Source organism: Malurus melanocephalus, unplaced genomic scaffold (genome assembly GCF_030028575.1).
Source record: "Malurus melanocephalus ecotype Western Australia unplaced genomic scaffold, MMel_1.1 scaffold_178, whole genome shotgun sequence".
NCBI lineage: Eukaryota > Metazoa > Chordata > Aves > Passeriformes > Maluridae > Malurus > Malurus melanocephalus.
Window position 1 is genome coordinate 1,483,852 of NW_026623410.1, and position 20,740 is coordinate 1,504,591.

The 20,740-nt window shown below is 42.7% G+C and overlaps 1 protein-coding gene across 1 annotated transcript in view; it reads right to left on the reverse strand.

Annotated features, from left to right (window-relative positions):
- Nucleotides 1–20,740, reverse strand: part of ATF6 (activating transcription factor 6) — a gene marked incomplete at its 5' end in the record, with an annotated part of 48,449 nt that overhangs the window by 21,509 nt on the left and 6,200 nt on the right. The window contains one exon of the mRNA XM_057372731.1: nucleotides 19,383–19,497. Coding sequence (XP_057228714.1) covers nucleotides 19,383–19,497 — 115 coding nt within the window. The remainder of the gene's footprint in view (nucleotides 1–19,382; nucleotides 19,498–20,740) is intronic.

Consider the following 20,740-nt stretch of genomic DNA (forward strand, 5'->3'; position numbering starts at 1 on the left):
TTTSGATGTGCTTTGTTAGAGCACATTTAGCACATCTGCCCGTGTGAGCACTGCTGGTTGTGCTGCTGCAGGGCARRCTGAGCCTCTGACCCTTCCCACTGCCTTGGAGCTYGTACCCTGCAAAGTACAGATGTGATCYATGCAGRAGYYSAGGCTCCAGGAACACAGCCCCCAGCCCACTTCCCACAAAGACYTTGTCAAGATGTCCCAAGGAGCCCTGCTCTTCGTTAAGAGATCCATTTCTGACAAACCAGAGATAACCTTTTGCAAAAACAAGTGACATTTGTTGCTTCACTGTAATAAAAGCTCCGAGGAGACTGGATTAAAATACAAAAGGAAAACTTTAATGTGCTGTTCTGGTAATTGGCCTTGATGAGGAGATTTGATCTTTACCATTGCCTTGGAGACCAGCTCTGTGCTAGAATATTGYAACCAACAAAGGCAAACAGAGCAGAGGGGGCACAGGGAGCCAGGCGCCTCGGCGTGCCAAAGGGCACTCTGTCCAGCAGCTTCTCACAGCAAACAAACACTGGAGCTGGGCATTTTTTCATCTCTGTTTATGACTAAGAAGTCTCTCAGGGAATCGTGGGCCTCAACCTCTTCCAGGCTGACTCTTCCCACTGTGTGCTAGGACCACACTACAGCCACTGCCGACCACAGAGGCTCCCCCACATCCCACTCAAGTGCCATTTTTCTTTATTGGCATTGCCTCTGGCTGTGTTCAACACCTCCTGACAGCCTAAAAGCTTATCTCTTAACTATCTGACCACACCTAGTCATCTCAAGATGAAGCAGATGGACAGCAAGTGCTTTTTCGATCATACAAAAATGGTTCATCAAATCCATGCACTGTCTTTCAAACCTATCTATTCTGAACATCTTCAGGGATTTTAAGTCAATGACATGACATGGGACCTTTACAGATATGCTTTTGACAATACAAAGAATGTGAAACAAAAATGTCCTCTCCCAGGCCTAGAAAATTGCATGTCACTTCAGAGACTGATTCAGAGTACAAATACTCCAAGGAACTAGACTTCTTAAGCCCCTGGGCTGGCAGAGCCCATGAGCTCCCTTTTATCCCCACAAACCACAGATTTCACGATTTTGAAAATTTCAGGATCATCATTTCAGGCTTTCTGCTGCTGCCAGAGATGTGATTGTCTGTCCTGCTCCTACACAGGCCTGGCCCTGAGCAGCATCACAGCCTTTGGCACACAATTCCTGGCCAAGAAATGGTACCTGAGAACTTCACTCTCAGGAATCCAGGGCTGGATTTCAGCRGCTCTCCAAATACAAAAGGAGGCTGTTCTCCAGCGTAGTCAGGGCCAAGGGGCTAATTCTCATCTGCCCAGCAGTTCCCAACATTGCAAAGCACAGGGCACAGATCAGGGTGTAAATGGGAGTCAGGCCTTGGCACTTCTGGTTTCCTCTGCCAGTTCAAGGAAGACGTGTATAAAAGTTTACAAATTTGTAGAGGAAATATCTGTATAATTTCATTATGGATGCATTTGGGTGATGGCAACCATATGGTGCCCTGAGGTTACACCACACTGGATGCAGCACTGGTCCRTCTGAAAATGCCAGAAGTTCCCGAAACACCGCCTTTGCTATCAGGGGATGTTAAACTGGGCAGATACTGCAGAGGGGAGGATGCCTCTGGAAATGTTTCYGACCTTTACATCTGAAAAGCATGGAAATGGTTTTAAGGACAGAAAAAACAGAGAGAAAATCAATTAAAAACTCTTCACAAAGTGTGACTCATAACCACCACCACTCTTGCTCATCTTGCCATGAACTCAATAAAGCTGACTTGTTTTTAAAGTTGATGTGTTGAGTTTTTTGGGTTTTTTTTTGTTTCTGTTGGTTTCTGAGTTTTTTTTTTAAAGGAAGTCCTTAGAAATCCAAGGAGATTTACTCACCTCATCATGGATCCTTACAGGGAATCCATGACATGGAAAGGTGAGATGGGAGTGGGTGAAAGATGGGATAATGACTGCAAGGAGCCCACAGAAAACCCACAACAAAATTTCAGCCTCTGTGCAGCAGCTCTTGACAGCCCACCCTGAGAGACCCCAGTAGCTTTTCCACTTTGAGTTTAGCAATAACCATTTAGCTTGAAATKGTACCAGTTCTACCCATATTAACCTTGATGTTAGCCAGCACATATTAACACAGTTTGATTTTGCAACACACTTAAAGAAGAGAGTTTGTAATTGAGAATTCAACTCCCAACCCCTAATCATAGCATCTAATTACTCTCTTACATTTGAAGCCTGTTTTGAGGGATTGGGGGAAAGATTGTCCCAGAACAAGAAAGCTCTAAAGAGCAGTGGGAATAGAGATTCTTTTTCTGCTTTTCTTTTTGCCAAAATTGTTCCTTTTCAACCCAGTGTTGTTCCAATTGCAGTGTTTTGTGCACAGGTGGTTTTTACAGCCTATACTTTGCACACAGTGATGGAATGAAGTGATGAGATATGATTTTTATTCAAGTGTTTCACCAGAAATAGCTCGATCCCACAGTCAATAAAATGCCTGTAGTGTAAGATTACACCTTTCTGCCATTCCCAGACAAAYTTTTATAAATAACACCTAACTGCACTCTGGAACATTTTCTGGTCACTGTCCCTGCAGAAGAAGGARTTGCTATTTAGTTTAGTTCCCACATGAGAGACCTTTAAATGGAGAAGTCTTTAGTGCTTTTTATTGCAAATTGTGCTAGTACCAGATGTGATATGGCCTGGGCTCCAAATCCAAACTGGAAAGTACCTTGCTGTGAGTCTGAGAGCCTTGTGAAAATCCCAGAGACCTCAGAGGAACGGAAAATTCACTCTGTCACAGGCTTCCTTTGGAGGAGTTTCCCCCACTCCTTTCAAATGCAGCACTGCTGCTTGTCCACGAGCAGGGCTCAGTTTTGCAGCGTTTTCTCAGTGTAAAGAAGAATCAGCAGCAAAGGAGCTCTCCTGGATTGAGAACTAAAAAAGTTATGGAGATCACTGAGGATAACAGGGACCTGCTGGGAGCTGTGCCCTTTGCAGTTCACAAATGTGCAAAGCACTGTGGAGGTGTACAAAAGGCAGCTGGAAAACAGGTGTCATAGAAAGTTGGAAAATACTGATATAGTATCCAGTTTTTCTGTTTTCATAGCTTATCATTCCTTTAATCAACATCCAAGGCTGAAGAGAAGGAATTATGCCTTGAGACAACACTGAAATATGCTGGAAATCAGGTGCCTATAGACTCTAGCCAGGACTCTGAGAATGTCTCCCTTCAGGAACTGAAATACAAGCACACTTCCAAGACAGGCTCATGAAACTTCTGTCCCACTGAAACATCTTCATCCTGTTAACTGAGTGACACCAGAGCTGCAAAATTACCAGCTTCTCTCAAGCTCCCCATTCCCCTGCAAATCCCTCATTCTGGAATTCCCCAAGATGAACCTGCCTCATTTCTATCCACGCTATTTCAGTATTATTTTGACTTGCAAGACATCCTAAGTAAGAGGCACTAAATATCATCATCCTCGCCCTGTGGATAKGGAGTGCTCCAGGAAATCAGAGTTTGCAGAAGCTTGAATGAGGCACAGCAATGCCAGTCCAACTGCAATTGAGAATGAGGTGAGGGCACCCCATTTGGACTTTATTTCTATAATAAATGTATTTTTTATTGTAGTTTCTCTTTTTTGATTCGTACAGGAAGGAAAAAGGCCATGTGAACAAGGAGGGCACAGGACAGAGACTGGACAGAAATCCTGCCAATTAAACTTGTCTGCAGAACTGCTTTGCAGGCCCAAAAGTAAAGAACAATGCATGCATTGGCTATGATGTAATTTTGGTTTGGCAGCAGATTAAAAAAAATTCTTAAACGCGAAGTAAGAGGATGTGAGGGACAGGATTCTATGTTTAAGTAAACAGTTTTGGTTAAAATCATATAGGAAGGTTCTAAAGGACTTGAAAATGCTTTGATAATCTGTGTGTGTGTTATTTGTAGAAATAAGCTGTTTCAAAACCAACTGGAAAAGGTATGTCTAGATGACTTAGTTCTGTGCCTCTGTGAAGGAAAAAAATCCCAGTTTTTACTGGTGTAAAAGTTCCTCCATTATGTTCGATGAGGATCAGATTTTCTTCTAAAGGCTCTCTCAATCAAACAGCATCACAAAATTTAAGAAGTTTGCTTCACATTATTTGAAAATTATATTTTTCTGCTTTTCTCTGTCCTTCCTAGGGGGCTATAGAAGCACAGAAATGCAGTGCATCTATAACTCCCAGCTGTCAACTGATGTTTGCAGATGAGTCTGTCAACTATCTTTGCAGATTTTACAAAGTTGTAAGACCCAAAAGGAATTAATTGTTTTATTACTACTACCCATAAAAAGAAATTCTCCTCCTTCTATAATTCACTGCAGCAGAGTTCTGCTTTTGCATAGCATCTGCATACTATTAGTTTTGCAACTGCAATCTGTAATTGCAAAAACATGTAATTTAGGTAGGGCATGTGAATCCAGTCCAGTAAAACCAAGAAGGATATAATCCAGATTCTTTGCTTCTCTCACAAAACATTAACCCAGAGTTTCTATATTTGTCAGCAAGACTTCAGGTCTTCTACAGAAGACAAATCCTGGATTCCCAGAATTGCTGCTCAGCTGGAGACTGCCCCAAAGAGCACACACAGCCCAAACTGCAGTGGGGAATGCTAMCAGCAGCAAACACCATTTTCCTGCTGTTCTGCCTTTTGCAGCCCAGCCACACAAGCACAGAGCCAGCCAGTGCACAGACACAATGAAGTTTCACAGGCACACTCCTCAGAATGGAGCATGATCTCTTCAGATCACATTCCCATGAAACAGAAGCTGGATGGGCAAAAAGAAATTGATGCCAGGCTTTCCCCAGCTGCTGGATCAACATAACACTGYGGTTCCACATCCATTTGCTAATACAGCTGTCCTCTGCTTTCTCTTCCAGCTGACTTCAAAGGACACTGAGGCACTGGAACACTTTGATCTCGCTCTGTGCTGAGATGTCCATCCTGAGAGCTCTTCAGAGCCCACTTGACAATGGCACAGCCAACCTCACTCACTGGCAGCTGGAGCCTTCCTCCACACAGGAGGCTGGACCAGAGGCTCTTCTGAGCAGCATTTCCAAGATCCCTAAGGAGCTGGTCTCAAATCTGGAAGTCTTTAGGATTATAATTTTACCTTACCTTTTCCTTGTCTTGCTAACTGCAGACTTCTCATGAAAAGACTATGAGAAAGATGCTGATAGCAATCAGGGTTGCAGAGATATCAAAGATAGCAGTCAGAGTTAAATACACGAGAAATATTCAGGAATAGGTACACCAGTCCAGGAAAGGTCACACAGCCTGTTACTGAACACTCTTCTAGCAGAACAACTTCATTTCAAAGCTGGAGAAAGGATGCTTTCTTACAGAGCAAAAATGCCCACACATGCAGGCAGCTGGGAATGCGAGAGAACTTTAAAATCCTAACCAGAAACAACTGTTAAGCAGAGTCAAGACTTCAATCTTTTTTAAATCAAGGCAATTAATTTGATCACATTGTGTTCAATCCTACAAGACATATGGCACAAGATCCAGCCCTGATTTGAAATTGCTGTCTTCTTGCCTCCTGCAGCAACAGAAATAATTCAAACCTCCCATTCAAGCTTCACACTATGTAAGAAAGCTGCAAACCAAGAAGCAGATAACCTGCAGTTGCTAATGCTGCAGACTCATCATCTTGGACAGCTCAGCTGAAAAAGCTGAGACAGTCAGAATGTGTTCCCATGCAAAGAAAATTGTATGTATTAGTGGTGCACTAATATTGTATTATATGTATTAGATGAATATACATTTAAAGTTTTGGATAAAAAAAAACCAAACTACTAGACTCTAAAACTCCATTTTACAGAAGCTGCTAATTATTCTGTTTGCCCTTGAATGCCCACCTGGTTTCATCTGGGAGAGTTAATTTTCCTCTGAATAGCTGGCTCAGTGCCTGTTTTGAATGCATGTAAGAATGTTGATAACACACTAAAGTTTTGGCTGTTGCTGAGAAGAGCTCACCCTAAATCAAGGACTTTAGGCTTTCCCATGCTCTGCCAGTGAGCAGGTGCACAGGAAGCTRGGAGCCTGGACAGCTGACCCAAACTGGACAAAGGGATATCCCAGACTACAGAATATTGTATCTAGTACACAAACTGGGGAGAACTGTCCAGGATTGCTGCTTGGGACAGGCTGGGCACTTTTTTTTCCCAATTCTCCTCCCCGCTGGTAGGGAGACAGGGAGTGAGCAARTGGCTGCATGGTACATATTTACTGGATGGAGTTACACCATGGTACTGCCCAAGAACAGATAGTGGCAGCGTGGTTCTCATCTGCAGCCAGAGAGATGCTGCTTTTGAGAGCGCAGCAGATGTACAGGAAATYAGCAACAAATTTTTCCTAATTGTGGAAGTTGCATCAGTTACACAGAAATACATCAGAGRACTGGAAAGTCTGGGTTAGAAGTGTTTGTTATGCCTCAAATTCTTGGAAAAAACAACTGACCATGAAATTTCTGAGAATCTCCTCCTATCCCCCATCTTTTAGCCTCATACTCTCAGGGTGCCTGAATATCTTTCTTAACTTCTACGAAGTTAACTCCACTGAGATGGAGGTAATCACCTTCCATGCAGTGGCAAGAAATKATGTTTGAGGTGACAGGCAGAAGGCTGTTTTATAAACACAGGTAAACGCGTTTACTAAATTGCATTTGACCTGGTTTTTAAACACAGGTCTCATTTGTATTGTTGCTACCTGCYAGGTGAAGTGGCTCTAAAAGCACCTTTCTATGGAACCTAAAGAAATGTATGCTGTTCTCTACCACTCTGCCATTTTCTCTCCTCTGATTTCACTTCTGAAAGTGGTTTCCCCCTCCTTCCACATTATGGTAAAGTTAAATAAAAGCATACCTTTATATAAAAATAATCACCAACAATGCAAATGCCACAAGATTAAAGAAACAGGGGAGATAAGGAAATGAACACACCCAGATAACACAGAAATAAACACTCAGTCAGCAGTTGGTTGCATTTTTGCCTGAACTCCCCARATTTACCCAGTGATATGCAATGACTTCAGCTCAGACCTGGGTGGGTCTCTGCACATCTTGGCAGCAGGGACAGGCAGAGTTCCTGGGCTGCCAATGGTCTGGCACACTCAGGCAATGGCTGGGACTCCAAATCCAAGCTGCCTTCTGTTTTCCCCAAAATACTGGTGCACAGACAGCAAGGTTTTAATATCAGGATGCAGTGGGCTCAATCCAAATTGGATGGCAGCATTTTAAGCAGTGCAATGTGTATTGCATTACAGCTGCTTGTTGGGAAGATGTTTCTCATTCTGCAGATCCCAGGACATCTGTGTGGCTAAGGATTCATCAACTATTAATAGCTTCTTCTAATTAAAGAGATGYTCAATATAATAATGTTAAAGAAGTTATTGTCTCTGTTACTAATGATTTTAGTTAAGAGAGTAYGAAGGCTCACTGTATTTTTTTGCCTATTGGTTTGTATTTAGCCCAGCCCTATGAGCTTCTTCTTTCACATTTTTAGCTAAGTTCCACTTCTGAGTTTCACTTCTAAATCTCAATTCCGAGTCCAAATTTTTTTGCCAAATGTCTGCTCTGTTTGAATTTCTAGTCTTGCTGAGGAAGACATAAATCAGTTTTYGAAACAGAGATCATTTTATAGGGGAAAAAGGACTATAAACACTTAGCATTTTCCCCTAAAAAGACCCCATTAGACCAAAACAAGAAAACAATCTGATGGAAAATGGTCTTAAAAGCATATATAAGGTACATGATTAACTCACACTTGGAAGTAAAAAGGATCTTGGATGCCTGACATTGGGGATTCTTCCTTTATCACCCCCAACCTACCTTAGGTGCACTTCAGAATGGCTGGGCATAGCSTGAGCAATCTCATCCCCATGATCACCTAAAACAGGAGTGTTCCTTCTCCTTCCCTGCCAGCCTCTGGGARTTGTCAGACTCTCCTGAAAGTCCCCTGAACTCCTCAGGCTGTTTTCCCACCAAGACAATAAAATGGCCCAAGGAGGAATCGACAGGAGTGTGCACAACCAAGGAACTGTCATGGACAACAGGAACTCTCCTTTCTGGTGGTGATAAACAATGTAAATAACTCACTGCTCTTTACCCTTAAAAAGTCCTGGGAATCTGCTCATGTAGCGAGGGAAGAAAAGCAATCATTCCATTCTGAACAGTGAGAGAGTACTACAGTGCTGCACAACACATCACACAAGCCACCTGCACCTGTACATTGTACTGCTTGTAGGAAACAGAGCTTCCACAGAAAAAGCTTTCTCTTGTAACAACAGCTTACTTGGATCCTGGTCTGAAGCCTGATAATGGATCAGCAGAGGTCTGCACTGTGCATGAGCATCACACTCCTTGTCCATCCCGTGACTGTGCATGTGAGTAACAGCCTGTCTGCCACAGCAATTGAATTAGCAAGATCACAGGCACCAGATTAGATAAAAGAGAARGAAAGGTCAGCTTTGGGAAGATGAAAACGTGGAGATGCTTGCTTGCACGCTACTCAGAAGACACCAGGCTACAGCTTTCAGGCTGGGCCTGTCTCTCTTGCTGGAGAGAATATGTTTTCTTCTATCAGTACTGCCAGCTCTCCACCACATTCAGAACAGAAYGGCTCGAGCAAATAGAAGCCTTTCATCTCCCCAGTCAAGGTCAGATTAATTTTTTCCAGCTTTAGCTGTCTCATGGAGCTGTCTGGGCTCCCTTTAAAACCCACAGAAGGAAAGGCACCTCCAGAACRGAAATCCACTCCACGCAATGGTGGGTGCTTGGGATAGGTGGGAAAAATTGGGAAGAGCTTTCCTGCCTCCATTAAAGCAGAGAAGGAGTCTTGAGTGGTGCTTGAGAATTTGTGGTGCCCRGTAGCCCATAGAGTAGCGACAGCACTCTGTGAAATGATTTAACAAAGAAAGCCAGATGCAAGGAAATTAAGCAAGAAAAACAGAAGAATAAGCGGAACACTGCAAATTAAGCAAACCTAAGCCTTTATCAGTGCACTTCTCACTTGACACGTGCCACTAACTTAAATTTCTAGAACTACAGTAAATGCTTTTGCCTACAAGTATTTTAATTATGTACATTTTGCTCATGAAACAAGAAGTCTTGAGTTAATTTCAACATTTTCTGCAAATATCCTGWGAAGTATGATGCAACCATATCAGAGAACCACAGAAGCTCTGTTTTCATAAATGTGGGTTTTAAAAATGAAATGCCCCATTGACAACATTTCACCAAGCCACTAGAGTTTCCAGCTTTTTTATTTCAAAATACAGGGGACTTTCAGGTCAAAGAAAGGCTCAACCAGAATTTTGATCATAGAATAAAGATGTGAAGAATGCTGCATGAAAGGTTTTAGAGTATATACATCAGCGTTCTCTTGAACATTGAGGGTACAARTAATATGGTAAAATAACTGATTTCTCTATATGGATAGCATCAATTGCACGGGCACTTTTTAAATCACYTGAATTGTGCTTCCATATGAACCCTCCTCTCTTTTCTTACCACTGTAAYGGTTTTGATTCTACACAAAAAGATTGAACACCTTGGACTCACCACAATTTCTGCAAAATACCAGAGGTACTGAGCACCCTGAAGCCACCAATCCTAATCTTCTCTTCTAGGGCCACTCATGCCATAAACCACTTTAATATGTGCAGTCACTACTCTTTATTATCCCAACAGATCAACAAAAATGCCTTATCAGGCTCTGAATGTGCAGCTCTACACAAGAGAAGAGCCTGAGGCTGCTTCCTCCTGGTGGATGTGCTCCCTTTCCCTTCCATTCCCTCTCGCCCTCTGAACCTCTGCTGGCTCTGCAGAGCTACCCCTGGGCTGCACAAAGGCAGTGTGAACTCCAGGCAGTCCCCAGGCTGCAGATCATTTCCCCCTCTCCTCTGATCCCACACAGAGCTGTTTGTAAGCACACCAAGAGCACACACAGCCCTGTAACAACTGCACATGCCATTKCTGGGAGGGAAACCCAGACCAGGAGCACAGCAACTCATCATCTGATGGGCCAGAGTCAACACTGTGACCTCCTACAAGCCAAGGCAGCTGCATCAAGGCTTTCTCTGGACATTTTCAAACACAAAAAGCACCACAAGCAGAGGTGATTTGTAACAGAATTGGACAGAGAGTGCCACAGCTGAAGCACAGGGCTCTGGGTTTATTTTCCTTCTTTTAATGCACACYGGTCTTGTTCTTAGATGAGAATTAAGATACTGGACGTGACTTTTATAAGCAAACAGGTAAATTCTTTAATCAACCAGCAAGATTTGGAGAGACTAAATCATAAGGGTGTCAGTTTTGATCCATGTGAAGAGGTTCTACTCTGCTGGACAGTGATGGTTGCAACTACCAGGAGACCAGAGGAGGGATGGGAGTGCTGTTGGGAATTAAATGGTAATTATTTGAGAACTGAGGGGATGTCAGGTTCTTCCCTCTGGCCTATCCTGCACTCTTTACAGGCACATGGGTGGATGGCAACAGCACTGAGGGACACACATACTTTTAATCTGCGTTTCCTATACCCTTCTGACAAGTGCCATACTGTGGGTAATATCCTCCTCCTGGACTGCCATACCAAGCCAACACTAACCAGCTCTACCCCAAAATGGAAACACCCTATCACGACATTGCCGTTTACCCAGCTGCCTTCACGCCCTTTTTTCAGCATTGGTGGTACCACACCTGTGYTCAGCCTGAACCTAAAGCTTCTTTCTGCTTGTATAAATGCAGTTCTTTACACTTCTCCTTATTCCCCTAGAGCTGCTTTTGCCARAATGTTACACCAAGCAAACTTCTGCATCTGTTGCTTTTCTACAGTTTCATTTTTGTACATGTTTCTCTGTGCTGGCACTTTGAAAACTGAACTTGAGAAGTCAGGAAACTTCATGCCTGGATGGTATGCAGCACCTCTGCTGCCTGCTGGAGGGTTACAGCTTACAGCTGGTCAGCAAATGCCAAACAGATGGYCCAGCAAAAGCAAAGAGAAACCCACAATGGTATTTCCCTGATTTTAAGGAGATGCCCTTCTGGAGGTGCTGGTCCCAGATTACCTGAGATAGGAAAATAGTTCCTTTTCAGCCACCTTTTCCAGCAGCCAGCTGCCCACCGTGTTCCTGATGAAAAACTCCAGGTCCAAGTGCTCAGGACTGTTCTTAGAAAGGARAAGAGCTCCATACTGTTTTCCTGGAGATTAAACAAGGGGCTCCCAGATGCTAACAAGTGACTCAACMTAAGAATCTCCACGCTGAGGAGCAGCCTGGGAATGAGCACTTCTGGAGCCTCAGAGGAGAGCACTGTTTAACACACAGGAGCCTGGCAGGACACAGATCAAGGGAGGAAGGCCTGTGCACCTTCCTCACACAGTGTGAGCTCCCCAAGCACAGCTCAGACTGCTTTCCTCATATTGGATATAACCCTCTTTGAGACAGCTGGCACTTCAGACCTTCTTTTGGACAGTCATGAAACCAAGGAGCAATAACCATCACTTATGCAATGCTCAGTGGCACTTAGCCAACCAGCTCCAAGGGCAGTGGCCCRTGGCATTTTACAGAGGCCACTCCTCCATAGCATCCTCATGGTGCAATGTGCTGCTCGAGCTGTGCACGTGCCCCTCCTGCACAGCTTTGCCTTCCGTCCATGAAAAGCACTTTCAAGTGCCAGAATTATTCACAGGCACATTTTAACATTTGCAATCAAAACACAAAGAGGATTTCCTGAACAGTGGTTTCCAGCGTGAAGGATCTCTCAGCTTAGCCCACGGCATTCCAAGCTCTTAATCACCAATGCAGATCCCAACAGTCTCTATCAAATGTGCTGGCAAAACTGGAGTTTATCCAACTGCATGGTGAGGAGCAAGCCATACCAGGCACAGGGCAAAAAGAGCTCTTCCCAGACCCATCACCATCCCTGCAGATAGACCAAATGCAACTAGGAGATCCAGATGTAGAAAACAARTTTTATGTTCCACTTCCAAGCTGTTTCAAATTCAGTTTTAAGATTTCAAAGCCAGTTAATAGATWAAAATGTACAGTTAATTCTATCACACTTCTTGTTCTAGGAGTGTAAGTCATTTAAAAATAAAACCTGGAAACCACAAGAGTTCTGTTCGGTCCAGTGGGAGGTGATGATAATCTGCCCACACTCACAACAGCACCTGGGCTCTTACTTCATAAAATAAGCTTTGTGCGCCGTCCAGCTAAAAATCTGGCAAAATGATTAATTCAAACTGGAAGCAAATAACTTCATCYGACCAGAATTAACTCTAAAAGTGTGCCTAAGATTTCAAATCTAATACCATAGTTGTTGGTGATTGATACATGGATTTTGTTTTGGGGTTTTTTGTATGYAAAGTTGTTTATKGTAAAGAAGCTTTGCATTTTATAAGAATTTAAATAATTAATAATTAGTTTTTATTTGTRTATCATGTATAGGATKGGTAAAGTTTGTTTTTCTGTGTTTCTTTTTTCATTCTTTCTCTGTTCTTTTCTCATGGCTTTTAGYTCTTTGTGAATGGATTTTTTGGTAYTTAACTGYAATYATTCTTCTAYAGTTTTTCTGTTTACTAAAGTAAAAAGATCATCGTTGTTTGAGGCTTGCACTCCCCCATGTAATGATTAACATTTGTTAAAAGGCAGAACACTATCTCATCAAACCAAAGACATCTCAATTCTGTGTGCTTTACTTTTATACAGACTCTGTCTCAAGTACCAGATATAAAAACTGAAAATGAACAGAAAAAATCACCAGTCTGAAGCTGTGGAAGTGTGAAGTACAAGCAAGAAAGCGAGCAYGGGTATTTTAAAGTGCTCTCTGCAGGTACTATCATCCAAGGCAAATGAAATATSATGAAGGTCATTTTTTCAAGCAGCTCATTCCTACCAAACTCAGCTCAATGTCTTACTGGCTACAGCAGTTTCAGAGCTGAAAACATCATTTATGTCTCTATACAGTTAGAGCTCAGTCAACATCGATCCCATAATTAAATAATGCTCCAGATTACAAGTCAAGAGCCCACCATCCCCTTCTGAGAACTGTTCAGAATAATCTGAGCAAAATTTCCTTCAATGAATACCATGCTACCACTAAAGAAAGATGCACTATTATCTGGCATAATTAAAGTATTATTAATGCATTATTGAACTTGGGTTATTTCCTGAAGGAAGGGAACTGCTTCAGAGCTGCATATTTTCACTGCCTGCTCTAATTGAACACATATTAATTGTTGGTGGATARACTTGTGCTCCTGCTCACTCTGTTGTCAGCAATTGTCTGTTCTGTACTTTTATTAAGTGAGATACTGCTGTCACTTCCTTTACTGAGGCAATTCCCACTTTATAATCACATCTTGCTCCCACACTTCCCAATTATACTTCTCTAGTCCACACCAATTTCGTAAGCATCTTTTACAGAGGTTTTCCAAAACCAACAATCTTCCWTTCCTTCTTGCCCACAACTCTTTGTCTCTCAAGCATGCAGCACATTTTAAATACACGTATGCTATTGCTGGTCACGTCTGCCTGCAACCACTTTGGGTTCTGGAGACATTTCTTGCAGTATGTTTTATTTTCACTATAATTATCTGCAGTGTATGTTGTCCTTCCAAATACTAGTTTAAAAATAACAAAGTATTAGTTAGATCTGGGACATGTAAAGCWGAAAGAAGTTCAGTGAGGGCATTAATATGATTCATGAAGTTCCAGCAACCATGCAGAGGACAAATGAACCAAGACTACACACAAAATCCAAGAGGAGCTTTTGCTCCGTGCCAGATATATTTGAGTTGACTTTTCTGCCTCTGCTTATACATCTGTCCTCAACACCACATCCATTCTCRATTTTATTTGGAGGCTGGTGGGGTTCAAAGGGACTTGAGGAGATAAAAATCAGAGTGACTAAGAYTTTGCTTCCAGAATGCCTTGGAAGAGATTCCCGAGTAGGAGCAGGGAACAGAACAAAGGAAACAAAACCCCACTCGATGTGACAGACATGACTTCCCTTGTCAGAAACACCATTTTGCATTGCTGTTCTGGTCCCTCCGAAGCACTGATTGCACCTGGCTGAGCAGGGAGGCTGCAGGAGATGCTGCACTGCAGCTGCTGCTCCTCTCTGGCTCCCACCCCTGCACATCTGGGGTGTCTCACTGCCTGGCTCCTTCTCTCCCCCCTCCTCTGAGCCCACTTGTTCTCCACAGCACACACACAGCCCTTTCYTACTTCAGTCCCCAAAGGATGTCCTGACAGTGACAAGTGATGACAATCAGGTTGTCTGGAAAATATCAGATGGTGTTGACAGAAACAGTTTTTAAAGACTTGCTGGCCTTTAGCTGCAAATCTAAATGCACTTCTTTTGAGCTTCTTTTTACCTAATTTACAGTTGTGTTGTTCTCATAAACGAGTATTTTGAGAATCTCAGGACTGAGGTGARGCCAGTTGTGTTCTATAGACCAACATACACTTTCAGATTTAATTTTAGATTATTAGATTTCTCTCTGGAGGTTTTTAGTCTAAGAGGCTAGCAAAAGCAACATCTTCTCCAGGTGATTATCTGGAAGAGGACAGAGAAGCCTTCTCCCCACCACCTCTCAGTCCCTTTGGTAGTAATCCCTCTGCTTCTGAAATATTCCATGTAAGAAAGGAAGACAGCTCAAGAAAGACTAAGAAGAAAGCTTGCTYCATTGTTTTCATATGGATACCAGCGTTTGGAAGGAGAAAATTCTCTGACACGGAGAGAATCCAAAGYTTAGCTGGAAGAATGCAGCATGCCAGACTTCATTTTCCCTATTGACACTTAGATGGAAACAGGAGGTTTTCAAAATGGATTTTCAACTTTGAAAGTCAAATTCAGCTGTAATTTGACAGAGGCTGGCTCAGTGTGCTTCAGGGCAAGCTGAAGCACAATCACACACACTGTTTGCTTCCTCAGATTTTTCCAGAGGCAAGAATTGGCCTCACAGAGAAGACAGGCAAAGAAGACCTCTGCTTTGAAAAGGACAGGCAGTTTTATCACAGATACTATGCCCTGAGCCTCAGTTCTTTCAGCACATATTATTCTCAGCATGTGTATAAAATATAGGACAAGATCTTAAAATCCTACAATCCTGGGATTAAAGTAACCTTTTTCCTCTCAACAGCTAAAGTCAGGCTCCCCAGGAAAAAGGAGTTTCTAAAATCTTTCAAAAATCTGCATGTTAACTTGCAGCAGCTGCAAACCCACAGGACTGAAATATATAAAATAGCTGCTCTGTCTCTAAGGGCAGCAGGACTTTGTGGGTCTAATCAATTTATCTGAATGAAACACCAAATTACACATCCCAGTCTGCTGAAATCCACAAACAAAGCCAACAGCAGCAAACTTCACGTTCAGGAAAAACCACCCATTGTCAAGTGCAACAAAGTAGGAGGAAAGTATATGTTAGGACTGAACTTCTGGCTGTGAAACATCATCTGAAGCCAAGTTCTTATAAAGCAGTTTTGCCTGCAGGATGTAGATGGCATCAGGAGYGCAGTGAACTGGAACCTGCCTCGTGCTCTCTGAACACATTCAAATTATTGTTGCCAGAAGTGTGTGCAGCACAGCAAACTRCTGCTGCACAAGCATGTCAAAGCCAGGCTTTATAACCTTTTGCTTCCTGAAAGTAATATATCATTCCAAATACAATTATTTCATCCCAAATACAATTAGCACAGCGCAGRCTTCTTACCAACAGAAGCACAACACTACCAAGACATTTCTACTCCTAGCAAACAAAGAACAAAAGTTCTAATTGAAATTTGGCTTAATCATTTCAGAAAAAAAATTGTTTGCAGAACTTGAGAAGCCCTTAAATGCTTACTGCAGATGTTGGCTTGTAGGACCAGAAATTCACTTTCATAATAAGAGGTTTCCCTGAAGCCCTATGGTTTATGGCACTGAAGCAGAAATTTATAAAATGAAATCCTGGTTTTCCAGAAGTTGGTAAAGGCTTTGCCATTGATTCCCATAGGGCCAGCATCACTGTTGCTCAAGCAAACAGAATCAACATTTAATATCTGCTTTCTACTGCATTCTACCACAAGATACTGTATGTGTGGTGCAATGAATGCAAGTGGCAAACTTTGATATCAGGAGACATTTGTGCTTTGAAACAGAGAAAGCAGTGAGAGGAAATGCCAGAAGTCCCCTGAATTTCCCAAGTGAATCAAACTTTAAACTATGTTTTCCTTAAGAATAGTAATTACATTCTTACCCTAAAAAACGTCACTGTCCTTAAATAAGCCTGCAGAGATGTCATCAAAGGGTCACTGAGTGAACCTTCCAGGATGGGGAAATCTGCAGCTTAATCACTCCAAGTTGTGGGGACTCTGATCCYAACCACATAAGAGTGGAATGATCTGAAGCAGCATTTACAGGCCAAAGTAAATTGGAAGGGATTTGTTTTCTCCAATGATTTACTTAATTACTTTTCAAATTAAGCTAGCTATTCAGGTAATTCTAGAAACAATCTCAAGGCCTGAGTACTCCATGGCCAAACAGATGTGAGCTCWGAGAGAGAGCTGTGTGGGTGCCAGGCTTACAGAGAGGCAGCCAGGTGTCTGTTCCCTGCTGACAGCACCTCAGAGACACCAACTCGCATTTGCTATCCACACTCCACATTTAGGAGCAGACTTGGGATCACAGATGTTACAGRGCAGAAACCAGAGCAGCAGGCTCTTCTTGTTTAAAAATGACATTAGAAATTCCCCTGATAATAGCAGAAAATTGGTTTCTTTAGATGCCCAGAGCAAAAGCCCTGCTTCTTGCATGGACTCAGCTGATCCAAATGCTACTTTATTTTCCTCTCTCCTCCTTAAAATAGAAAAAAAAAAAAAAACCAAAACCCATGTAATCTTCAACTGCAAATATGCAGACCTGCAAACCTTCCAAAGCAAGGAAAGRAAATAGAATTGATGAGATCATGGGAATCTCAGTCTTATAGGTATCAAGCATCACCAGAAAAATACGCAGTGCACAAGAGCTTTGYTTCCTAACCCTGCACTTCCAGAAGCCTTGGTTGAGTCCTACCATGTAAGAGTAGCCCTAGCAAATCCCATTTTCTAGAAAATCCAAGGAACTCAGGGCACAGCAGTGCAATGAAGAAAATGGAGAAAATGTTACATTTTATCACATGCATCAGGAGAAATGCTGGGGTTTAGTGAGGTTGTGCACAGAGCACAAAACGGGGACAAAGGATTCAGGGACATCGGGTGGATCTCCTGAGATTCACAGTTCTACTTTCCACTTGGAGCAGGACTATTACCAGAACCAGCCACTCCCTGGAACTTGTAACTGGCTGATTCTAGTTCTGATGTTACATTATTGGGCTGTGAGCAGCTTATCAAGTATTTGGGAGTGTCTGTGTGGCAAACAGAACAAAATCTCTCATCTCCAGGCCTTGGCTCCTCACTTGGACAAGCACAAGCAACACAAGTGAACTGTGGGACAGCACCGAGGAGGAATCAGTCCCCTCTCAGCTCCTAATCATCAGTGAAAAGAGAGCTGTGGTCCAGAGAAAATGAAGTTAGCAGTCCCCAGGAGGAGGTGAAAGGGCATCTCCCAGGCTGGGGCCCTGCTGATGGCACCCCTCGGGGTGTGGAGGAGCCCTTTCTTCTGCACTCACAAAAGAATCCAAGCAAGTCATTTAAAAGTGCCTCAGGGCAGAGCTTGCTGCTAGATCAGGCCTGCCCTGTTAAAACAATAAATGAGGTAATGCATGAAAGTGCCTTCTATTTRAGGACATTTCATTCATAAAACAGAAACACCAAAAGCTCTGCTACCAAATAAACTTCATAGAAAGGTTTGAAAGGCCTCCACACCTCTCCCTGCAAGAGAGCAGAGCCAGGCTGTGGGGATTCKGTGGCACACTGTTTCCAAGGACAGCTCTTCGAGCTGAAATGAGAGCTGACAACTTCCAGGTCATTACCCTGACAGTGTAAACAGGACCTATGCACACRTACATGCATTCAGGTGGGCTGGAGCAGTGGCCCCAAGAGCAGAACTCCACAAACACTGTTYTGCTTTGTGTTCTGAGTTTCCAGGAAAGCTTTTATTCTCCGCTCCTTTCCCCTCATCCTCAGGATATGTGGTGCTGGATATATTTGTGTTGCTAGCTGAAAGAACAGCAGAACATGCCAAGCATTTAATAACAAAATTCCAGCCTTGTGACACAACCCAGTAATCCCAAGACTGGAAACTAACCTCRTATTTCTACTCAGCATAAAACCTTAATCCTAAGAAGAGCCCCGCTATTTTTATTTTTCAGCTCCGCCTGAACCTTTTCTACAGACATGCATCTACAAATTAAGATTTTTTTTGTGTACCAGGTGGAACAGGGTTGTATTACCTGTGTACCTATGGCAACTACAGATTGGTAGAGTTRTGACAACACAGAAACTGCTAAAATTAGTTGTGTTTATCCGTGTGCTGTTACACAGAACTGGTTATAGCTGGGTGAGCTGTTGTCGTGGCCACTACTGGTCCCCCATGACCTTGGGACCTCTCTCAGGCCACTCCTATGATGAAGAAACAAATGGAAGCTTTGCAGGGTCCTGGGAGGACCATGGCTGGGTGTGAACATGCACAGAACAATTCTCATYTAACACCCCAACTGCAAAACAACTTGCTCAGCAAGCCCAGACCCAGGTTCAGCCCAGGGACAGAAGTACATTATAGAAATGTATCTAATGACTCATCAAGATCCCTGCAAAAGGCAGGGAATAAACTCTTCCAGCCCCAGGCTGGTGCTTCAACCACCGTCTGTCTCAGTCATTTCCATCACCAGATTCCAAGTAGCCATCTCAGCTTACAAGACACAAACCAGAAAAATTGTGGCCCTGCACAGAGTCCCGTACAGCTGCAATGTGACACATAAAAGGGCAAATGCAAAAGCTTTAGGGGAAGATAGAAACTATACTGTGTTAGGCTAACAGTAATAATTTGTGCAGAGGGTACATTCATTCCTATAGCCAGAAGCACAAAAGGTTTATACACCTATTAAATAGCTGYAATGTGTCTTTAACCTGAGGGTTCATGCAATTTTGGGCTGYCTTGMCCAGGCACTACAAYGTTTTCTGCAAAACTCTCCATTCTSAACTGTGAGAATATTGGGGCATATTTTGCAAAGAGCATGACCTGGACATGTTACTGTAAAGAATACAAAGAATCATCATTTCAGAAGGAACAATTTACCTTCAAMCTCGATTAAGTCACTTTTTGTATTTCAGTTAGAAACAATTTTATGGACACAGGTATGAACCACTGCCACACTTACTCTGCGGAATGACACCACGTAGAACGTATCCTCCCTTCGGTGAATTGCTTCAAAAAAGTCTTGATAGCTCCTCGGAGAGGCGTAATACACTTGCAGCTCATTCCCTGAGTTCCTGCTGCAATAAAGAAGGGGGAATGGTAATTATTTTAGACAGGACAGTTAATTTCAGTGAGAYCATGACTTTGAAGATCTGCATTTTAAAGGGACAGCAGCCTTCATCCTCTGAGATAAGCATGAGGAACAGAGAACCCAGGTGAAAACAATGAAACTACTCAATACTTTTTAAAATTCAAGGTCTTACAGTGGCAAAATTTTCCAGACTTGTTTCTGTTCATGCTTCTGAGGCCAGGGAAAATCTGTTTGCTAGCTCAACAGAAGAAAAACTGTTTCAACCTAAAGTGTCTGAAAAATTGTGATGACTTCTGAAAATAAATTTTGGGATGGAGTGTCATTCTGAAATAAAATATAAAACCATTTAATAATTCAATCATTTTGTTTTAATGCTAAGAATCCAAACCACTGAAATTGAAGGAAGTGCAAAGTCAAGCATAAATAGAGCTTTTAATTTACTGTCAAAATGACAAATCCACCTTTTTTCTCAMCCGCCATTAATTTTTTTTCCGCTGTGTCCTCTGGTCAACTCAAAGATTTTTCCCCTGGTCAACTCRAAGATTTGCTCTTGATTTGTAATTTAAACAGTGGAGCAAAAATAAGATACWCACATAATTCTGCCTTATCTTTTCCACAGTTCTCATCTTACACATATCAGACACAAGGAAAAGATGCTCTAAACCATTCTAAGCCAAAATACTGGCAAGTTCTGCAATCATGGTACTTATCCACTGTTTATCTTGGAAAGGTGAGAAATTCCTAGCATGTACTGCTATCATTTATAATTCCCCAATCCATTCCAAAATAAGRTATTTAATCACATTGGAAAGCTGTACTCAGGGAAACCATTATCTGGACCTTCAACCTGTCATTTTAATTTCCCCCACTTTACCAGCACRCTGTGTGTTTGTGGCAAGGACACCGATCAGGCTATCCCCCCCCTCCCAAGCTGTCTTCTGCTGACCCAGGTTTTAAACTAGGGTGCTTAATTTAGACCATTTCAGTACATTTCTAAAATATAACCAGGCACAAATCTATCATCAAGTGATTTTCTCAAGCAGCAGTAATAGCAGGCTGTCATTATCTCTTCTTCCACTGCTGACAGAGTCCTGCAGCAAGCACGGGACTGCAGCTGCCAGGCCATGGCACTGGGGGTGTAAATCCTGGGGGATCAGGAGCAGGCACAACCGTGCAAGCCAGGCATCAGCTCCCATCCTTCACACACAGGAAACAAAGGCTGGAGCTAA